General features: G+C 46.3%; 1 protein-coding gene across 10 annotated transcripts in view; it reads left to right on the top strand.

Moving 5' to 3' along the window:
• Nucleotides 1–23,384, top strand: part of TSNARE1 (t-SNARE domain containing 1) — a 523,183-nt gene that overhangs the window by 153,926 nt on the left and 345,873 nt on the right. For all 10 annotated transcript variants that reach the window (XR_010610302.1, XM_065669042.1, XM_065669048.1 and 7 more), the window contains one exon: nucleotides 21,494–21,571. Coding sequence is in view for 9 of the 10 variants with exons in the window: in XM_065669042.1 (XP_065525114.1) it covers nucleotides 21,494–21,571 (78 nt within the window). In the remaining variant the exon portion in view is untranslated. The remainder of the gene's footprint in view (nucleotides 1–21,493; nucleotides 21,572–23,384) is intronic.

The raw sequence follows: 23,384 nt of genomic DNA, 5'->3' as shown, positions 1-23,384 counted from the left end.
TGATGCAATGCAGGATGTATATGATGTATTACAAGTGTAATACAAGATAATGTGCATCTCTGTGTTGGTTGCACTGCTGTCTTGGCACGTATTCTGATGAACTTAAACTGTGGTTTCACCAGGTTTTCCACTACTCTTATGAGCTGCTCTGTGTCGCATAGAGGAAGAATCTGTTCATCCCGAAGCAGACTATAGCTTGCAGAAAAAGCAAGGACTTCGCATATCTTAAGAAAAAGGAGCTGCACTTGTAAACTAGATGAATTAGTATATATGTATTGATGTTAGGTGCCACAGATATGTTTATTAGCACTGATTTGGGCTACCAGCATCTTCAATGGTCATTCCTTCACTGCCCTTTGCTGTTGCCTACAGTCAGTGGTGGGTAGCGTGGGCATCCTTTTCAGCACGGCTTCTCCTTACCCATGGGCAGCCAGGGGGGAATGACAGGCTGTGAGCCAGGGAACACGGGGAAGTTTTCATCTCTCTGCTGCAGCTTTAATTAGCTCACTCTCTTGAGCCGATTGCCTGACAGCAAATCTCCTCCACGGGCTTGCCTCCTAACTTGTGTTCATGTGGACATGATGGGCAGACGTGCTTGGCATAGCAACACCTTCCCAGCAATGTGGCTGCTTGTTGCTGTAGAGAGTAATTGAGCCTTAGGAATAAGGGGCTGCGTTTGTCTGTGAACGAGGCTGTCTAATCTAGGGAAAGCATGAATGGAAGCGTTTCTTAATACTCATTTTGGCACATAAAGGACCCTTTCCCTCCACACATGGCAGACAGGGGGTGGCCTTTTCTCTGCCCCCAGCCTGAGGTCTCCCTGGCAGGGCTGGGAGCCTGCATCTCAGACAGATGGATTGGTCTGTCCCGTTGTCAATGAAGCTCGAGTCAAAGTTGTGTTATTGACTTAACCGTGATGCGAGTGTTGCCAAATCTAATACGTGGGAATTAAATGGCAATTATCTGTTTATTTGAGCTGGCTTCTTCCTCTGTTCCAGCTCTGCAGGCTGCATCCCTAATGGATCGCTGCTCTGTGCAGCGCTTTCAGCTCTGGCTGAGTGAATGGATGGGGATCTCTCTTGCCCCCCCAGCAGCAGGAAGAAGGCTGCCTCTGTCAAGCTGAAGGCACATGCCCTTGGAGGATTTCCAGGCCCACTTCCATGGCGTGAACATCCTGACTCAGGGAGCTTTGCCTTGCTCGTGCATGGTGCTGCTCTCTGCAGCTCAGGTTGAATCTGCCATCCCCTATCCGAGCTGGGCTGATTTCCTCAAGGAAGGTGCCCTCTATGAGATAGGAGAAGAGGAGGTGCAGACAGATGAAAGCTAAGCAAGGGGCAGGAAACCTTTGCAGGGTTTCTGGGGATCCTTATAGGTTTTCTCTGAAAAGACCATCATTTCATACAGATATTTGTGTGCTGGAGCCTAGGCTGTACTACATTGCTGTACATTAGGTTGTCCCATCTTGTTATAGCTAATATCTGATCTGATTTCACATCCCAGGCAGGGATTAGAGCACTCTTCTATCTCATCCTGAGGCCTTGGAGCTCACCATCTGCCCAGAGTTGTTTTCTAACAATACCAGAATGCTGCCTAGGAAGGTAGGACTCTGGTTCCTTCATACATGCAGCAAACATGCTTCTTATTTGGTACTTTGGGGTGTTTTATTAAGCTGTTTTCCAGGCGGTGCTTCACCATCATAGAATCATTAGGGTTGGGAAGAACCGTATAATAATGTCAACCGTGTGTGATTTTTACTGTAGCTACTGTTTGAGTTTTTCACTGTTTAGAAGCATTGGGTGTATTGGGAATAGTCTGCTCTCCACATCCCACCACCCCTGTCCACATCCAAAGCTTTACCATCAGTGCAAGTAAAAGGAGTTTTGTTGTAGCTGTACAAATCAATGCAGTGGTGTGTAATCGAGTGCCAGCACAGGAGCATCCCTTGGGGTCTTCTGGAGCCTCGTCAATACAGATGCCACATCCCGAGGGCTCGACATGAAGAGAAGCAGGATGATCTGGTCCTCTGCTAGTGTGATGCTGTTGGCTGATGGTGTACACTGGGTCTGTTTTTAATGTGGGAAGAGGGAATTTTGGTGATTCCTCACATCTGGAGGAGTACAGAAAACTGGGAGAATCTCATCATCACTCCACAAGGTGTCATTAGTAATGGCATGGAAGGGAGCTCAGCATTCAAGAAGAAATAGGTTTGTGCCTTTCCTCATGCCATGGGTTCTAGTGCAACAGTTCCTGTGCTTTAGTTATCATGTGCAAAACACTACCCTGTAGCAGTCAGATGAATCTTGCTTATAGCCATTAAGCAGCCAATTCCTGTGTGAGGCCAGAGCGACTGTAATAGAGCTGTGATTGAATTAGCAAGTGTATGAGGGCAGCGGCTTGAGATGCAAATGCACATAGACTTTGCTTTTAAAGCAAACCGAAAGGCATTGGAGAATTGCACCCCTCCAGCTTTTTAATGGAGGCACAAGAAGCTTGACTTTGTGATGCTGTGTTTTTTACTCCGTTTTCTGACAATGGCGTTGAAGCCCCCAGACATAAATCCCAACTCATTTAGACAAAGCATGCTTTTAGTGACACACTCCCGCTGGAAGATGCTCCTTTATAAAGTGTTATTTTCCAGTGTTGTTTTCCACCTACTCAGCCAGTTTCTAGGTGCAGAAGCTTACTGGAAGTTTGGGAGTTCTGTTGTTTAGCCACGATCCTGGGTGAAAACATGGCTTGGCATTAATGGTAAAGCAGCATTATAGGTTTTTCCTGGCATGTCTTTCAGCTCTCACAATCATGGATTTTAAAAGCTAGAAGGGATCATGAGATTATTTTGTCAGTCTTTCTGGATCACCTGGGTGCTAAGAACGTACTGCAGTGTTATTTGATGTAGACTCAGCTTCTTGCATCAGAAGTTGATTTATCTGCAGGATAAGTGGGAAGTGCCCTGTCCTGTTTTCCGCAAGGAAAACTAGGACCCAAACATGTTACCCAGCAATCTTACAGGCAGGATAAAAGGGATTTTTCCACTCCAAGCCCCATAGGAAGAGGAGGTGGGATTCAGTGGAGCGGGGAAAGAGCTTCAGGTGTTGCTGGTTGTGCATGCAGTGCCAGGACAGGGTCTGGACCATCACCCTGCTGCTGCCCACAGCTTGCACAGAGCAAGCTCTTGTGCTCTTCCTGCTTGCAAAACCAATCCCAAATCTCGTGTGTGGTGGCCCAGAGACTGGAGGGGCTCTTCTTCATGTTACCGTAGGTGCCTGGCATGGGTCTGTCTGGACAAAAGGGGACACAAAAGAAGCCCTCGTGACTCAATTGAGACCCCGGTCAGGGTTGTGCAAGTGCGTTTTAGCTGCACTAAACCCAGGTTGGCTGGTGGGAGCATTTTGGTGGGTGCAACTCCTCAGCAAGCACATCTTGCCTCTTTTAAGTGTTTGGGAACCGAGGAGGTTGGGGATTTGGTAGACCACAATGCTTTGGAGCAACCAGTGTATACCAGAGCACTACATGCTATGCTCTTAGTAAATCTCAAACTATGTGACCTTACTCCAGGCTTGTTCCCATAGGTTTCATGCTTTGCTCTGTAAACACATCCACAGTGTCTACATAGACTCTGCTTAGCTTGTTGGCTAATATTTTGGTTATCTTATGTGGAGCAGTCCCAGGCACAGCTGCAGGTTGGGCAGAGAAGAGATTCAGAGCAGCCCTGCAGAGAAGGACTTGGGGGTGCTGGTCGATGAGAAAATGAACATGAGCCGGCTGCAGTGTGCACTCACAGCCCAGAAAGCCAACCGTATCCTGGGCTGCATCAAAAGGAGCGTGACCAGCAGGGCGAAGGAGGTGATCCTGCCCCTCTACTCTGCTCTTGTGAGACCTCACCTGGAGCACTGTGTGCAGTTCTGGTGTCCTCAACATAAAAAGGACATGGAACTGCTGGAACAAGTCCAGAGGAGGCCACGAGGATGATCAGGGGACTGGAGCACCTCCCGTATGAAGACAGGCTGAGGAAATTGGGGCTGTTCAGGCTGGGGAAGAGAAGGCTGCGTGGAGACCTCAGAGCAGCCTTCCAGTACCTGAAAGGGATCTATAGGTATGCTGGGGAGGGTCCCTTCATCACGGACTGTAGTGACAAGACAAGGGGTGATGGGTTAAAACTGAAACAGGGGAAGTTAGATTGGATCTAAGGAGTAAGTTCTTTCCTGTTAGGGTGGTGAGGCACTGGAATGGGTTGCCCAGGGGTGTTGCGAGTGCTCCATCCCTGGCAGTGTTCAAGGCCAGGTTGGACGAAGCCTTGGGTGGGATGGTTTAGTGTGAGGTGTCCCTGCCCATGGCAGGGGGATTGGAACTGGATGATCTTGGTCCTTTCCAACCCTAACTATTCTATGATTCTATTATTCTATGATTCTGTCTTGTCTTCGATTAAGCACAAGGGGCTGAGGGGTGTCGGCATGTGTGCATCTGTGTGTCTGTATATCATAGAATCATAGAATCAGCTGGCTTGGAAATGACCTTAAAGATCATTGAGTTGATCTGGGACTGTTAGACAAAACCCATTAGATACCCAGTTAATGCCTGGTGGCACCATTGTAGAGGCTTTCTTCCTGAATATGTTTTTCTCCCCCAGACATGCACACAACACCTTTGTGGGAAAGGTGCATCTTAGAGGTGTCTTTCTCCTTACAAATCCCCTCTGTCTTGTGATGCTCCAGTTATAGAAGCTGCAATGATGTGTGTGCACTCATGAAGGCAGCAGCAGGGATTTCAGATAAAATCAATACACTTAAACTAACTGATGTTAACTGCTTGGCCTGCTTGTTACAATGAACTGGAAGAGAAGTGCTGATTGACCTCCTTCCCAAATCTCTGGGGGATGTTAAACCATCTCAAGTGTGGAATTAGCACAGTGCAGGGAGTGGGACAGGAGTGCAAGTGAGCGAGACTGCCAGACTCTGATTTACAGCTATTCTGAGGGACGTTACCAGATGATGAACTTTCCAACCAGACCATGAACTCCTTTGAACTTAATGGGTGCTTAGGGGTTTGTCCCTACCTCCTAGACAAGCCTTTGACACCTTCAAGACTTCTTGTCTTTGTATCCAACAGGAGATATTTTCTATATAGAGGGAGAATTGGTTGCTCTGACTTCTGTGTGCCCAGTGTGGTCTTGTCCATGCTCTCTTCGACCTAATTCATCCAATGCAGACCAGTAGTGGACAAGCTGGTCTGCAAAGCATCTCCTTTCCCACTGTATCCATATGCCGCACTTAGTCTACTTGATCTGTCTTGTGGTCACCCACTGGGGCTGGTGCAAAGATAGTGTCTGGGAGCTGCAAGGTGATGAAAAGTCTGTTAGAGGCAACTTTTCACCACTTAAGGACTGCTGGCTGCCCCTGAGCAGCACCATTTTACCTGTTTGAGCAGCAACATAGCCCAGTTCCAACATTCTGCTGCCCACTGCACAGCACAGTGGAGTGGAAGGCAGGGATTCAAGATGTGATTACGAAAGAAGACTGTATGACTTAGGTCCTCATCATGGTTTCTTTTGAAGAAGAAGGAGAATGGCTTGTTGAGGAGCCATAGAATGGTTAAGCTCGGAAGGGACCTCTGGAAGTCATCATCCAGGGCCAGGTTCTTCAAGACTATGTTGGTAAGTGGAAGCACGGGCTGAAGCTTGCTGCAGCTGAATATGGGCACTGGGGATGCACCATCCTGGCAACAGACAGAAGGGGCATTTGCTTTCAACCTACTCTTCCTGAGGAACACCAAGGAGGTGATTTTGGCCAAGGCACATCTCAGTGTTCCCAAGCTGCCGCATCAGTTCTGCCTGGTGGTGGCTGCTGCTCACTTTGGAAATGATGGGTGGAAGAAGTTTCAGTAAGAGGCCAAGGAAGTGAAGGCAAGGAGAAGGAGGCAAAAGGACATGAAAGGAAGGAGAAGGCAGGCTGGCATAGAGTCATAGAATCTTAGAATGGTTTGGGTTGGAAAGGACCTTAAGATCATCCAGTTCCAACCCCCTGCCATGGGCAGGGACACCTCACACTAGACCATGTCACCCAAGGCTCTGTTCAGCCTGGCCTTGAACACTGCCAGGGATGGAGCACTCACAGCTTCTCTGGGCACCCTGTGCCAGCGCCTCAGCACCCTCACAATAAAGAGCTTCCTCCTTATATCCTATCTAAACTTCCCCTGTTTCAGTTTGAGCCCATCACCTCTTGTTCCATCGCTACAATCCCACCTCTGGGAATTTTGCCTTTGGAGCCAAATCCTTTCAGGTGTATTTTGTTTTTAATCACTTTGCTATGTCTTTCCTCTGCAGTCCTGTCTGCGCGAGCAGCAGTACTGGTACTCAGTGGGGTGCTGCAAATAATTGATTTTTATTTGCTTCTTAAAGCTTTTCCTGCTTATGGCTGATAAAGATGTTGAGAATTTATCTGAAAATGGAAACAAAAAAAAAAGAAGAGTTTGGATTCTTCATCAGGGATTGCAGCCATGGGACAAGGGGTGATGAGTTTAAACTGAAACAGGGGAAGTTTGGGTTGGAGATAAGGAGGAATGTCTTTACTGTGAGGGTGCTGAGACACTGGAATGAGTTGCCCAGAGAAGTGGTGAATGCTCCATCCCTGGCAGTGTTCAAGGCCAGGTTGGACAGAGCCTTGGGAGACATGGTCTGGTGTGAGGTGTCCCTGCCCATGGCAGGGGGTTGGAACTGGATGATCTTAAGGCCATTTCCAACCAAACCATTCTATGATTCTAGGGTTCTAAGAGTTGCACTGACTGAAATACTTGAGGAAAACCCTTTCTTTCTAGTTTTCTCATACTTTTGCATGGTTCGATGTGGACAAATTTTGAGAATACACAACCTTTTGGTTCAAAATGTTCAAACATGTCCCTTTGAAAGCTTGCAATGGGCTGCTTCAGCCACAGTAAGGGGAGGAAGAACTAAAGCTTTCAGCAGAAACCAGCTTACTGCGTCTGGCGTTTGTTTCTGTTGACCTAAATCAGGATGCTTTGGCTAATAAGCCAGTTGTGTAAAACATGTAATTCAGCCTTTTCTCCATCAGTTTCCTGTTGCTTCCTCTTTCTCATTCTCATCAGGTTTGCAGTGCCGTGGGTTCTTTAGACAAATTTTAGACAAATGCTTCAACCCATATCTCTGTTTGATTTTGGAAGAAAGGGGGGAAGTCTCCGCTCAAGTACATAATGGAGTCTTTTTGATTAAGATGAAGAGCAAAATGTGGTCTGCAGCTATTTTATGAGTCATGCCAGAATGAGAAAGAGAGCAAAGCTCTGCTGAATTAAACAGCAGAAGGACAGGTTTTGTCTCGCAACCCAGTGCACAAATGGGTCTGAGGATGGATCAGTCCTCCAGTGCATTGCTCATGCCCCTGTTTTACCCATATGAAGGGATATTCTTGGTTTTACAAAGGTGCAGAGGGCAATATAATAACCTGTAATAAACACTAATACTCATGCAATCCTCTTTGTGCAAATATGGCTACAAAGCTCATTGTCCAAATCACATTACATGTGGAGTAACTACACTTCTTCTGTAGCCTTTCATAAGCTTCTAATTAACTTCTCTTTTAATTTCATACTTTAGCACTGTCGTGAGCTGTGTGGTTCTGCATGGGTTAGAGGTTGCTTGGCACATTAACAGGGCCATGAGATTATGCCTGAAATTGTCTTTGAAACAGTGAGGTTTATTTTCATTCTAATTAGCAAATAGCAGTAAATGATGTTTCTCCTCTGTTTCTGTCTTGATAGATTAGGAAGGGCTGTTGCTGAATAAATGTGCCTCTGTATATGAAAATTACAAGGCTAATGTTTGCCCACATTGACCATCTCACTAGTGATGAGCAGTATGAGAGCTTGCCCCTAATTTGCTCACAGTCAGGGAACTCAGAATCTGGTCTGTGTAAATCCCAAGGAGAGGGAGATGAGCCTGTGCCTTTTGTACCATTCTTTCCTTTTCAGTAACTAGAGCAGCACTTGTGCTGCAAGAAACAGGACATTTCATCTCTTCGTCACGGACTGGAGCGATAGGACAAGGGGTGGTGGGTTCAGACTGAAACAGGGGAGGTTCAGGCTGGGTATAAGGAGGAAGTTCTTTACTGTGAGGGTGCTGAGGCACTGGAATGGTTTGCCCAGAGAAGCTGTGGCTGCCCCATCCCTGGCAGTGTTCAAGGCCAGGCTGGACAGAGCCTTGGGTGCCGTGGTCTGGTGTGAGGTGTCCCTGCCCATGACAGGGCTGGAACTGGATGATCTTAAGGTCCTCTCCAACCCAACCCAACCCAACCCATTCTATGATTCTATGATTCGGTGACTTGCAAATGTCAAGGGGGTGGGGAGAGGCTGATTGACTTCATGGGCGCAGTGGCTAAAACAGTGAGGAGAGCACTCCCTTCTCTCACCGCACTGTTAATATCCATCAGAGTGTCGCCACTATTGATACACTGAATCTCATCTCTGTCATTGTGCCTGTTAGACTAATGACTGATCCCAACCCTGGAACCTCTCTGATACAGTGGTAGTAAGGATAATCTCATGAATTATACATATTATCTGCTGGAATCACACATTCTTGCTCTTTTTTATTTACTAACCTTTTCTCCAATATGCTTTGGGGGTCGTTTTGGTAGTTGAGTTTACGTTTCAGGATTCTGTTTACAGAATCCATAATTTCGTAGAATCGTAGAATCATAGAATGATTTGGTTTGGAAAGGACCTTAATATCATCTAGTCCCTGATGAAGAGTCCCTCTCCAGCATCTCTATAGGCCCCCTTCAGATACTGGAAGCTGCTCTGAGGTCCCCATGCAGCTTCTCTTCTCCAGGCTGAACAGCCCCAACTTCCTCAGCCTGTCTTCATACGGGAGGTGCTCCAGTCCCCTGAGCATCCTCGTGGCCTCCTCTGGACTTGTTCCAGCAGTTCCATGTCCTTTTTATGTTGAGGACACCAGAACTGCACACAATGCTCCAGGTGAGGTCTCACAAGAGCAGAGTAGAGGGGCAGGATCACCTCCTTCGACCTACTGGTCACGCTCCTTTTGATGCAGCCCAGGATACGGTTGGTTTTCTGTAATAATTTACAAGGAGTGAAAAATGCTCCCATTTACCTGGGAGTTTCCAACTGGAAAGCTGGGGTAAGGTTATACGTTTAAAGGTTTATTTGTAGGAAGATTTTTCTGATGCCATTTCCTCACATCACATGGACTCAATCAGCAAAAAGAAAGTAAAAACAAAAATCATCTCCAATTTGTCATTAATAGCCTGGATCTTTTAAAAGATACTTTCTAAGGCAATTACTGCTGAGTGCATTAATAAGGCCAGAAGAGAGGCTGATTAAGAGCTAGTTTAAAAATAAAAACAACATTTTGTAGTTTATGTCACCAATAAATCTTTAAATAACGATGTTTCAAAAATATTTAGATTCTCCATCTTTTTTTTTTTTTGTTGCCTGTTTTCACGTTGCATTTCCAGCAGCTCCAGGAGTGAGTGTGAGATTAACCTTTTCCACTTTGTTTTGCAGCCAATTCCTTTGCTTTTTCACATACTGTTGCTGCTGAAGTCTGTGTTTGCATTAGGGTGGGACTGCAGATTACTTTAGGAATACAGTAATGCAAACAAACCATTTCTTTCACTCAGGTTTTACTTACAGTCACCCACATCAACATTAAAAAGCCCTGAACCGACAAACAAAACCCAAAGTCCAGAAAGCCAACCGTATCCTGGGCTGCATCAAAAGGAGCATGACCAGCAGGGCGAAGGAGGTGATCCTGCCCCTCTACTCTGCTCTTGTGAGACCTCCCCTGGAGCATTGTGTGCAGTTCTGGTGTCCTCAACATAAAAAGGGCATGGAACTGCTGGAACAAGTCCAGAGGAGGCCACGAGGATGATCAGGGGACTGGAGCACCTCCCGTATGAAGACAGGCTGAGGAAGTTGGGGCTGTTCAGCCTGGAGAAGAGAAGCTGCGTGGGGACCTCAGAGCAGCCTTCCAGTATCTGAAGGGGGCCTATAGGGATGCTGGGGAGGGACTCTTCGTCAGGGATTGCAGCCATGGGACAAGGGGTGATGGGTTCAAACTGAAACAGGGGAAGTTCAGGTTGGAGATAAGGAGGAAATTCTTTCCTGTGAGGGTGCTGAGGCACTGGAATGGGTTGCCCAGGGAGGTTGTGAGTGCTCCATCCCTGGCAGTGTTCAAGGCCGGGTTGGGCGGTGTCTTGCATGCCATGATCTAGTGTGCTGTGTCCCTGTCCATGGCAGGGGTTTGGAACTGGATGATCTTAAGGTCCTTTCCAACCCAAACCATTCTATAATTCTATGTTTCTATAAGTTGGTTATCCTTTTTAAATACAGGTAGGCACCATCTTAATGCTGGTTTCTGGTATTGCTTTGCAGCATGATGAACAGAACATTATTAGACTTTCCATCTTGGAATGAAGAAAGCCATGGGAATTTGATAAGGAACTTTTGCAAATGAATTGGAACTTTCCAGTACATTGATTTATTTCAATCCAAAATGAATTGTCTTTTGAGCTCTTCTAATCCACGACAAGAAAAAAAAAACCTAAAACCTATTTAACTGCGCCTTGGTGGTACATCAGAATTATGCAAAACCTGTTAAAGTTTGACTCCCTTTTGCTTAAAAATGGGAGAAAAGTCACTAATTATAGAACTATCCAACCAAAGCCACCATTCCACACTCTGCCAGAGTTAGCAGCTTCTTAATCCATTGCGCAGTTCACTCTGCACTTATTCCATGTATTTAACTCTTATTTTGCAGTTAACCATTGCCGATAATCAACATTCTCCCTCATCCTCCTGTCTGGACAAGAGCATCTCAGCCAGTGTAGATGTCTGTGGTGAAAGTAATTGTCTAGTTTCTCTTAATTCTAGATCTTTGGGTGATTGACATTGGGGTAAGAATCCCACCAACTCATTTCCCCTTAGCTGTTGAGCTTGTCTGAGCTTCAGATTGCTGTTAGTCATCCCTGGCAGTGTTCAAGGCCAGGCTGAACAGAGCCTTGGGTGACAGGGTCTAGTGTGAGGCATCCCTGTGCATGGCAGGGGGTTGGAACTGGATGATTTTAATGTGCTTTCCAAACCAAACCATTCTATGATTCTGTGTTGCCACCATGAAGTGATGGGCTTTTATTCTAGTAACAGCCTTGTGGGTCTTTGACATTTCCTTCTCCTAAATCAACAAGAGCTGCTGTTTGTCTTCTTGCAGAAATCAAAAGGCAGTGAGTGTGTGGTTTTTTTGAGTTGATTGCTTCTTAGTTTTCTTTTCTTTTTGACTACTGCTTGAAAAGGAGTAAAGGATGAGAACGCGTATTTTTTCCAAGCAGTAACATGGTTTAACGCAGATTTAGAGAGGATCAGGACTGTACTGCAGGCCATTGCTTACTTTCCAGCATCTTTAACAAGCTGGAGAAGAAAAGACTGAAAGCCACAAAATGTAACTTGGCTGCTGGAAAGTTTCTGATGGATTTGTGGTGTCCTTGAAAAAGCAGGGACCTTGGCTGATGCCAACCTTATGAAGTTCAACCACGACAAGTGCAAGGTCCTACACCTGGGTCGGAGCAATCCCAGGCACAGCTACAGACTGGGCAAAGAAGAGATTCAGAGCGGCCCTGCAGAGAAGGACTTGGGGGTGCTGGTCGATGAGAAAATGAACATGAGCCGGCTGCAGTGTGCGCTTGCAGCCCAGAAACCAACCGTATCCTGGGCTGCATCAAAAGGAGCGTGACCAGCAGGGCGAAGGAGGTGATCCTGCCCCTCTACTCTGCTCTTGTGAGACCTCACCTGGAGCATTGTGTGCAGTTCTGGTGTCCTCAACATAAAAAGGACATGGAACTGTTGGAACAAGTCCAGAGGAGGCCACGAGGATGATCAGGGGACTGGAGCACCTCCCGTATGAAGACAGGCTGAGGAAGTTGGGGCTGTTCAGCCTGGAGAAGAGAAGGCTGCGTGGGGACCTCATAGCAGCCTTCCAGTACCTGAAGGGGGCCTATAGGGATGCTGGGGAGGGACTCTTCGTCAGGGACTCTAGTGACAGGACAAGGGGTAATGGGTTAAAACTGAAACAGGGGAAGTTCAGGTTGGAGATAAGGAAGAAGTTCTTTCCTGTGAGGGTGCTGAGGCACTGGAATGGGTTGTCCAGGGGTGTTGTGAGTGCTCCATCCCTGGCAGTGTTCAAGGCCAGGTTGGGCAGTGTCTTGCATGCCATGGTCTAGTGTGCAGTGTCCCTGCCCATGGCAGGGGGGTTGGAACTGGATGATCTTGAGGTCCTTTCCAACCCTAACTATTCTATGATTCTATGATTCTATAAAATAACGTGATAGGGTAGTAATGTAATGAAGTTTTTTGATTGGCTGGAACTTTTACAATGAGTTTGGTTGAGTGTTTTCCTCCCACACTGTGAGCTGGAAGCGGCTCTGTGAGCATCTCTGCTTCATCTCACCCCTCGTAGAATCATTGAATGGTTTGGGTTGGAAGAGACCTTAAAGCTCATCCAGTTCAAACCCCCTGCCATGGGCAGGGACACCTCTCACTAGAGCAGGTTGCTCCAAGCCCTGTCTAACCTGGCCTTGAACACTGCCAGGGATGGAGCATTTTTCCTTTATTGGTTGATGCATCCCATCTTACGGGTGATGCTTTATGCCAGAAGCATTCTCTAATGCTGTTTTTGGTTGCCTGGTGTTTCTTTGCTCCTTGTCAAGATTGTATGTGCAGTATCTCCAGGCTTTTGGTCATAGCTTTGCCATTGAGCCATGATATCTGCATTCAGAGGCACCTCTCCACTTGCTCCTGGTGGGGACAGGATCAATGTGTGTGTCTTAAAGTTGGTTCTAGAGAGAAATTCTTCTCTTGGTGGACTACTTGGATATTTCTTTTGCTTGCTTTAATTGTGGATGGGTTTGGGGGCCTGTTTTTGTTGACTACTGCTATTAGAACACGGAGATGTACTGTCTGGGACATGGATTCAAAGTGGTTTGGCAAAGCTGAACAATGCATTGACAAACACGTCTGCAAATCTCCTTGGCCAGGCTTCCTGTACATGAGCTTATACACTGACACTGTGTGCAGTAATTCTCTCCTGGACATATAGGGTGAGCTGCAGGGCTGAGGAAATGACAGTATTAACTGTGCACCTAGAGTGTCTTGTTCTTATTCAGCAGTTAATTATTAGCATATACGCTAAAGAAGGAAAGAGAAGAAAAACATCTTAACTAGAAATAATACAAAGCAAACCTGATTGAATCTTGATTGCGCTGTAAAAAGATAACTGATCTTAGAATCATGGAATGGTTTGGGTTGGAAGGGACCTTATAGCTCATGCAGTTCCAACCCCCTGCCAGGGGCAGGATACCTTCCACTAGAGCAGCTGGCTCCAAGCCCTTGTGTCCAACCTGGCCTTGAGCACTGCCAGGGATGGGGCAGCCACAGCTTCTCTGGGCACCCTGTGCCAGCGCCTCAGCACCCTCTTATGTTTCCTACTGTTTCTAATCATAGAATCACAGAATGGTTTGGGTTGGAAAGGACCTTAAGATCATCCAGTTGCAACCCCCCTGCCATGGGCAGGGACACCTCACACTAGACCATGGCACCCAAGGCTCTGTCCAGCCTTGCCTTGAACACTGCCAGGGATGGAGCATTCCCCACTTCTTTGGGCACCCTGTGCCAGTGCCTCAGCACCCTCACAGTAAAGAACTTCCTCCTTACATCTGACCTGAACTTCATTCTGTTAAAGGAGATGTGGGGTTTTTTTCCTCTCATTTTCTCTTTTTTTTATTCTGCTAATGTATCTGTTGGAGATGTAAGGCACTTCTTTAGGGCAAGGCTGGGGTGAGAGACCTGCTGGCTTCTTAGTTTTCCCTTGGGCACAGGAGGCAGGTATTTCACTACCTGAATTCATCTCCCTTGCAGATGGGTGGAACGAAATGGGTTGTTCCAGCTGAGATGCCTTCAGCTACAGCTTCATTTCTAAACCTAGGAAGCTGCATTTTGTATGTTCAGGAGAAACTTAGGCAAACCAGGAAGGTTACTCCAAATGAAAATGAACACGATTTTGTGTTAATGCAAACTGAACCCCTGAGTTAACCCACATGTAATTGAGTTCTTGAATACACTGACCCCACTGTGTGAGCGTGAGCGTTGGAAGAAGATTGATGCAAATACTGGCTTCTTCCCATTTATTTGATGTGTAACCCCCTTGTTGCGCTGTGGCCATGCTGAGGACACCCAGGTCTTCTGTACAAGTCACTGCACAGATCTGTTTCAGAGAGGTTCAGAGCATTGCCATGTGCAGCAGCATCACGTTCTGCAGTGCTGATGAAAAGAATGTTGCCCGATGCGTGTGATTTTTGCTTACATTTCCCTTTATCACTTATTTCACTCTGACTTCAACAGGAGGAAATAAAAACCTCCTCAGCTTACATGCCAGGAGCAACTTCGCAACATTAGACATGATGCTGCTTCTCTCATTCCTTTCCATTTCCCTTTCTGTTTTAAGCTCTTTTCCTTGAGGAAAGGAGTCTTGTCCAAACATGCTCTTAGCAAATCCTTTCTACCTTGGTGTATGTTGAAGCTTTCTTGACCGGTTTCAACAGCAGAGCAGAGGTCATGAGGATAAATGAGGTTTCCGGGGCTGAAGAGCAAAACAGTGTTCTTGCTGTAAAAGAGGTCTAGGGCTGGTAGGAAGCATGGGGTCAGACAGTGGAGATGCAAAGGAAGGAGCGCCCTGGGAAACTGTTGAGTACTGGTAGCTAAAGGACTTTTCTGGGCTGGGTGTATGTAGTGGTGCGTACACCAATTCTTTCTTGTCTGTTGTCTATAGCATTTTCTTTTTTTCAGTGGGAATTTACTTCTTTGTCTTTATTCTTTTCCCCCTTTTGCCTCTTTCAGCTTCTTTTACCTCTTCGTTTTTCTGTCAGTTATGGAAAAACTCAAACAAAGGCATAAATTTAGCATTTTGCTTCAGAGCAAATCTCTTACTCTTCATCCAGCAGTGAGAAATCAATGTTTTTCTCTCCCTTGAGTTCATTCCCCAGTGCCAGAGGCACGTGGCTCTTGTGGATCATAGTCTTCAATAGAGACTGGGACTGCATAGGTATGATTGCATCACTATGAAAAGTCTTCCAGGGGGGGTATTGATGCCTTGCTCTACTGGTCTTGAGAAAGGAATGAGGCTCTTGATGGGTGAGAGCTGGTTGTGAAGGGGTCAGGCTACAGAGCAGGATGCAGTTGTGCTTAATCCTTACTGGTAGAGCCCAGCTGAGGGTTTAGGCTGGTTTGAAACCATAGTAAGCCAGATGCCATAGTAAGCCAAACATCCACTTTACTCCTTGCAGGAGTTTCATGGTACAAAAGAGGAGTTTGGATTCCAAGTAACTCTCTGCTGGAAGTTTCTTCAACAAAGGATGATGTTATAACTTCCATTAAAACTTTCAAAGGAGCGCAGATGCAGATGTGGGAATTCTGTGACTGTCTCTTACAGACCACAGACATAGCTCTTTGTGGTGCACTGGGGAATAAATGCATGACAGTTCTGAGGTGCTGAGCTGCGTTGCTACAACCACGTTAAGTATTGTAGGTAGACAGATTGAACGCTCATCCTGGGTTTCCTCCTGTTCCTTTTGCTTGGAGTTACTGTAATTCTCACCTCTTCATTTCTGCAGCTTCTGAGGTATTTTGGCTTAGCTGCAGAATTGAGTTCACGGAGAGAATTGACTTCACCTGGCTGCAGAAAAGCCATTAGGAGATTCAAATTAGTGTGAAATAATTAATAGGCAAGGAAGATTAACATGGGGAACACGGGCCGTTTTCATTAACATTAAGCGAAAGGATGTTTCTGTAGATACCTTTACCATGCGTGTTGTCCTAGACCTCTAGCTATTCCCTTTGGATATTAATTATATCCAGATCACTAGAGACAAGACCTTATAAGCCTGCTCAGGCTTTGCATTTGCATTTCCTCTTGAAGAGGAATTGAAAGGCATTTCTGCTTGCCAGCTTGCTCACATTCCTCCTACCCCTGTTGTTGGTGGTGGTTGGAGCTTATGCCTGTCACTGCGCCTTGAGAGCCCCAGGGATGCCCACATGCATCAGAAGGGTCTCCTCCATCCTGAGCAGGACGGAGGGCAGCAGACCAGGAGTTCACAGGTTATATTTTGCTCCAAGCACTGACACCACATCAGTGCCTCACCCTGAGTGTCTCCCATAGACAGAGGTGTGATGAATTAGAGACAGAATTGCACTGAAGCATGGAAAACACTGGAATAATGGTTACAAAAATCATGTGTAAGGCTTGTATCAACCACTGTCTACATCTAGCTTAAAGGAGGCTGGGACAAGGTATATGCCAATCTCTTCTCCTGGGTAAGAAGTAATAGGACAATAGGAGATGGCCTCAAGTTGTGCCAGGGGAGGTTTAGATTGGATATGACGAAAACCTTCACCAGAAGGGTTGCCAAGCATTGGAACAAACTGGCAGGGAAGTGGTGGAATCACCATCCCTGGAGACACTGAAAGGACTTTAGCATGTGGCACTTGGGGATATAGTTTAGTGGTAGATTTGGCAGTGTCAACTCACCACACTCAAGGCGCATAGTTCCTTAAGACCACGGTTGCAGCTAAGCAGTCCCGTTGGAGTTGGCCAGAGCGTGTGTGAACACGTTTTGCTTTAGTAAATCATGTACTTATAAGCTTATGCTTTCCATTTATGGCACATAACCGTGGCTTTTCAGGCAAAAAAAAAGAAGAATTAGTTAGCTGCTGCTGTTCTAGCAACTGCAGTAAATAAAACACATCACTTGTGAGACCTCACCTGGAGCATTGTGTGCAGTTCTGGTGTCCTCAACATAAAAAGGACATGGAACTGCTGGAACAAGTCCAGAGGAGGCCACGAGGATGATCAGGGGACTGGAGCACCTCCTGTATGAAGACAGGCTGAGGAAGTTGGGACTGTTCAGCCTGGAGAAGAGAAGGCTGCGTGGAGACCTCAGAGCAGCTTCCAGTACCTGAAAGGGACCTATAGGGATGCTGGGGAGGGACTTTTCATTAGGGACTGTAGTGACAGGACAAGGGGTAACGGGTTAAAACTTAAACAGGGGAAGTTCAGATTGGAGATAAGGAAGAAGTTCTTTCCTGTGAGGGTGGTGAGGCACTGGAATGGGTTGCCCAGGGAGGTTGTGAGTGCTCCATCCCTGGCAGTGTTCAAGGCCAGGCTGGATGAAGCCTTGGGTGGGATGGTTTAGTGTGAGGTGTCCCTGCCCATAGCAGGGGGGTTGGAACTGGATGATCTTGAGGTCCTTTCCAACCCTAACTGTTCTATGATTCTATGATTCAAGGGTTGACCTGATAGCAGTTGGGTTATCCTGTCTCCTGCCAAGGGGGTTCTGCAAATGAGGAAAATAAATGGAAACTGTTGGAAATGTCCAGTTAAGGAAGGAAAGGAGAAAAAATTGCATATGGGATTCTGTAACATACCCGCTGCAAAACCCTCACATCTCTCAGGACCCACAGTGTAAGTGACAGTCATCTTTTCCCAGCTCTAGCCGTGAACTCTATTAGTGTTGGGGCATGCAAAGTGTTTGCTTGATATCAGCAACCTCATGCTCCTTCTTGGGAGTCGTGGTATTTCAGCATCACTTGATGTAGTCAAAGGTGTTTAATGTTTTATTAGACACAGATGTAGTTCACATTCACTTCCCTGTGCAGTCTCTGTGTGTCTTTACTTCGCTTGGCACTACAGATGCGGTTTTCCTTTGCTTTCTGCTGCTGCTTTTAAATTGTTTTGCTTGTCTGCTTGAACTGTTGAATGCTCCATGAATAGTTACAACAGCGCTGCTGGATGTGTTGAAGCTTGAAATTGAAGCAGTTAAAACTCCTTGTAACTCTTTGCTTTGCTTTTCTAAAGCAAAACCAAAATGAAACCAGGCTGTAACATGATATTAAAGTCCAGGGGCAGGAAGCTGCAGGCCTGGCTCAGTTCAATGCGGCTTTCTCATACAAGCCATTCTCCAAGCTTTGCATTTCCAAACTGTTTGAAAGCTCTGCACAAACCCTGCATCTGCCTTTGGTTTCTCATGTAATTTGTAGTTGGTTGAGGTATAGGGGTGATACAGAGCTTTCTGTTGGGTATTTATGGGTTGAGATTTCAAGCCCTCGAACGGGGCTACAAGGATGCTGGAGAGGGACTCTTCATCAGGGGCTGTAGCAATAGGACAAGGGGTGATGGGTTCAAACTGAAACAGGCGAAGTTCAGGTTAGATATAAGGAGGAAGTTCTTTACTCTGAGGGTGGGGAGGCACTGGCAAAGGGTGCCCAAAGAAGTGGTGAATGCTCCATCCCTGGCAGTGTTCAACACCAGGTTGGACAGAGCCTTGGGTGCCATGGTTTAGTGTGAGGTGTCCCTGCCCATGGCAGGGGGTTGGAACTGGATGATCTTAAGGTCCTTTCCAACTCAAACCATTCTGTGATTCTAAAACTGGAGTTAGCACACTCTGTAAAGCTCTGCAAATCTTATCCTGTGCTGCTCTTTTGTCAGTGATTTAATGAAAGCTGGATCTTGTTAGTAACAAGTGAAATTCCTGGGGGACAAGTAAGCCCAAGCTAATTTCTTGTGTTATATATATAGCCTCATATATAAAGCAAAGGAAAGGACTGTCTGGGACGGCTGATTTAAGAGGAACTACAGGAAGAGAAGAGTGGGAAAATCTCTAGCAATGATCCTCTGTGCATTTGGATTAAACACCATTTAATGCCCTGGATTTGTGTCAACCTGACAGACTGATCCAAGACTTTATTTACGGCTGTTACAGGGCTGGATTGTCTCATGTGAGTGCTGCTGTGGGTGAGATGTGTGAGAAGCAGTGGAAAATCCCTGATGGTGCTGCTGGGATGTGGAGCTTGTCCTCAAGCATCCTCAGGACTAACCTGAGCAGTGCATTTAGTGGGCTTCTTTCTTTGTTCAGTGTTCCTGGGTTTTGCTGTGCTCCATCACTGCTTGGTGTTTTAACGGCTTCATAGAATCATACAATGGCAGGTTGGAAGGGACTTTAAGGATCATCTGGTCCAACCTTTCTAAGCAAAGCATGACCTGGACTAGATGTCCTATCACCACGTCCAGATGAATCTTAGCAGTGTCCAACACTGGGGAATCCGCCACCTCCCTGGGGAGATTATTCCAATGGCTGATTATTCTCATTGGGAAAAATTTCCTCTAGTGTCCAACTGGAATCCCCCCAGGAGTAATTTGTGCCCATCACCCCTCATCTTTTCCATGCAAAAAGGGAGTCTCAGTTGTCTTTGTAGCCACCATTTAAATACTGGAACATGGGGATAAGTAAGTTCTCTGCTGACCTCTTCTCCAGCGTGACCAAGCCCATCGCTCTCAGCCTTTCCTCACATGGCTTCCCAGTCCTTGGATCATCTTTGTGCCCATTCTCTGGACCCTCTCCAGCCTGTCCAGACCTGAGGACCAAAACTGAACACAGAATTCCAGATGTGGCCTGACAAGTGTTAAGCAGAGTAAATGACATCTTCATCTCTGTGGTGATGCCCTTGTTGATGTTCCCCAACATCATACTGGCTCCTTGTTGCACCAACTCACTGTTCCCTCATATCGAGCCTGTTGTCCACCAGGACGCCAGCGTCCCTTTCCATAGAGCTTTTCCCCAACCAAGTAGATCCCAGCCTGCGCTGTACTCTTGGATTGTGATTACCCAAGTTCAATATACACTTGCACCCTTAACCAGGGAAATTTGGTGGAGGGATGCAGAAGGACATGGAACTGTTGGAACAAGTCCAGTGGAGGCCACAAGGATGCTCAGGGGACTGGAGCACCTCCTGTATGAAGACAGGCTGAGAACACTGGGGCTGTTCAGCCTGGAGAAGAGAAGCTGCGTGGAGACCTCAGAGCAGCTTCCGGTGTCTGAAGGGGGCTACAAGGATGCTGGAGAGGGACTCTTCATCAGGGACTGTAGTGACAGGACAAGGGGTGATGGGTTCAAACTGAAACAGGGGAAGTTCAGGTTGGAGATAAGGAAGAAGTTCTTTACTGTGAGGGTGCTGAGCCACTGGAATGGGTGCCTAGGGAAGTTGTGAATGCTCCATTCCCTGGCAATGTTCAAGGCAAGGTTGGACAGAGCCTTGGGTGCCGTGGTCTGGTGTGAGGTCTCCCTGCCCATGGTAGGGGGGTTGGAACTGGATGATCTTGAGGTCCTTTCCAACCCAAACTATTCTATAACTCTTGTGATTCTAATATGTCATAGTTACAGCCCATTCAAGTCATACAGTTACTTGAATATTTAAATCACAGCTGCTCTTCGACTTCATGTAATGATTAAGCTCAGAGGAGCAGCTTGCTAATAGCAGCGTCTGCTTGAATGCATTGTAGTGTGTTGAGTGGACAAGCCCTGTGGTGCTTTTGGACTTGAGCAAAGTTTCCAATAGGGCAGATTCTAGGAAACCTGTAAATGCTGACCCAGATGGGAGGCAGAATAGGGCTAAACCATGGGAAAACCTGCTCTACAGCTGCTGCCATTAAGCTGGTGCCAAAGAGATCTGTATCAGAGAGTACTTCTGGTGACTTGCCTGTCAAAACCCACATGTCTGTTTAAAGCTGAAGTGATATATCCTTTCTCTGTAATGCAGCCCAGTCCAACATCATGTTGCTCCTTCCCTGGGGATGATGGAGGTGTGGAAGAGCTCAGGAGAGTTTCAGGGGAGTTAAAGTTGTGAAATGAAACTAACAAAGCAACCCTACACCCCCCAAACCTCATACCCCAAACCCCAAAACATACACATCCTCACTTCAGTGCTGTCCTTTTAGGGCAGATTTGGGCACCTTGGCCAAAGTAAGACCTTTGAAATGTAACAGAGAAGTCTTCTGAGCAGTGGCAATAGCGATTCTTGGCACTGGCTCGTTGACCCTTGCAGTTGGGCTATCAGGAAGAAATAGGAAGAAATAAAACCTTTCTTCGGGGCTGGAATATGAATGCATGGAGGACCCAAAACCTTTGAGCCCATGGATCAGTTGCACTCAGGTCACTGCTTCCTCCCATTTTTTTGAAGGCAGAACCTACCTGTATGCCTTTTTGCTCTGGACAGGATGGTTAACCATGCTGTTGTGTTTGTGTTTTCTCGTTCATTCATGGCTCTGATACTCCCAACCTGATTATCAGCAGAGATAATGTCTATTCCAATGGCTAGTGATTCCTACAAATGCTCTCTCGGTCCATATGGGCCGTATCTGCTGTGCTGCAGCAGCAGCTCTACTATCCCGATGGTCCTGGAGTGGGTATTTGCCTCTCCAGTGCAAGTTGCATGATGAGACACCGTGTAAGGCAGCATCCACCTACTAAGGCTAAACTTCTGCAGCGAGGAGGAGCCTGCATCCCCCTCCAGAGGATCAGAAGGAGGGGAGCCCTTTTCAAAGTGAATGGTGTTATCCAGTATTAACACATCTCCCTTTTTGTCTTCACAGCCACCCAGATTGATCCCAGCGAACTACAGGAACTTTTTCAAGAGACTTCAGCCAACGTCTTCCGAATCAACTCCAACGGTGTGTATAATGAAAGGTTTCCTAGTCAACTGTGTGCTGTCCTGCTGATGGCTCGTGTGTATGTGCACACTGTATGGCAACTCCTGTTGTCAGGGAGCAAATATTAATGCAGCGTCGCTGCTGCTGCATCTCACGAGCACCAGCACATGTCCAATAGCCCGCTTTTTATAAGATGTAAAAATATTCCACCATATGTTCCATTAAACAGGCACAGATCTTTTTGAATCCGTGCTGAGACCACATCCTTTTCTATTTTTAATTGTGTCATCTGTTACAACAGGGAGTTAGAATGCAGAAAGGTGGAACCAGCCAGACTCGTTTCCTAATGTGTTGCAGCACTACAGTGTTCAGAGCCTGTCACATGAGCTTGCAAAGCATCTATCTCCCTTATGAAAACATCAACACCAAAGCTCTTCTGTTATTCTTCACTCTGTAGATGGAGCAGAGATGCTATTCCTGCTCATGTCTCCCTGGACCGTAGAGCTATAAAGTGCTTCCCTCCTTCGGAGATGTGCTTTGGCTCATCAGTTTTGTTGGGTTGAATGTATTTTGTTGATGGATATAAACTAACATTGCTGAATGATAGTTAATGGCATTCTATCCCCGTTCTAAAATACACAACTGATAGACAAGGATCTAAAATTACCGGGTGCTTATTTTATAGTGAACCTTGAAATTGCTTCTGCATTATCTTGACAGTTTCCCTGTCTGTTCTGCTTGGTGTCTATGGGGATTGGGTGACAGAGAGGCATGGCTTAGGTGTAAAGAAAGGATCTTAGTGCCTTCTTATTTCTGTCGTTACTGGTTGGAACTGGATGATCTTAAGGCCCTTTCCAACCCAAACTGTTCTGTGATTCAATGATAAGATGCTCCTTTCAGCCTTCTCTTTACCAGGCTGAACAGTCCCAGTCCTCTCAACCTTTCCTCATAGAGATGCTCCAGACCCTTAATCATCTTTGTGGCTCTTTCCTGGGCTGTCTCCAGTATGTCCATGTCTCTAAGAAAACTCTGGTGCTGTGACCTGGGCTTATGGCCACTGTGGCAGGTTGAATTCCCCACTGTGTTCACTGCTACTTGCCTAACCTATTATAACACACCGAAATACCTCTATTAGCAGGCAGATGGTTGCTCCAGCACTAATAGTTTTACTTTGAAAATGGTAGTGATGAATGGTAGTGGCACTTCTGCTACCAAACCAAAGGCTCAGTGTGAAGTTTTGCAAACTGCTTGCAAGTCTATGTGTGCTACTGATAACCAAACTAGCCAGGTTAGGGATGACTTGGTGCATCTCTGTGCTGGAATCATAACTCCTGCTGTAGTGGAGTTTATGCTGAGGAAACCTTGGTGCATCCTCTTGAAATGCCACGATCTGATTTTTGTTTTTAGTCCTGATCAGAATTCCGTTAATCCACTCAATTGCTATTTAAGCAATTTTGGGGAGTCTTTGTTTCTCCTCTTGAGATGGCATAGAGTATGCGATGAAGTGCTTTCTGTTAAGAGTTGCCTGCATCGAGTGCTCTGTGAAGCAGGTAATGACAAGGTCTGTACTTAAAACTAGCTTGCAAAATTGGAGAGGGTACAGAGAAGAGCTGTGACAACTCTCTGAAGTCTGAAAATGAGACTATAAAATGCATGCCATCTGAACTTCTGTTTCAGACATCTAAGAGGACTTGATCATGGTATGTAAGTACCTCTCCGGGAAGAAAGACATCAAATAGATAGCATAGGGCTCATTAATCTAACATTCTCACACATAACGAGATCAGGAGATAGGAGTCAAAGCTAGACAAATTCAGTCCTTCTGTATGAGGAT

Source organism: Lathamus discolor, chromosome 2 (assembly GCF_037157495.1).
Source record: "Lathamus discolor isolate bLatDis1 chromosome 2, bLatDis1.hap1, whole genome shotgun sequence".
NCBI classification, from domain to species: Eukaryota; Metazoa; Chordata; class Aves; order Psittaciformes; family Psittacidae; genus Lathamus; species Lathamus discolor.
The sequence above is the reverse complement of the archived record's forward strand: the minus strand, read 5'-3'. Positions and strand labels throughout refer to the sequence as shown.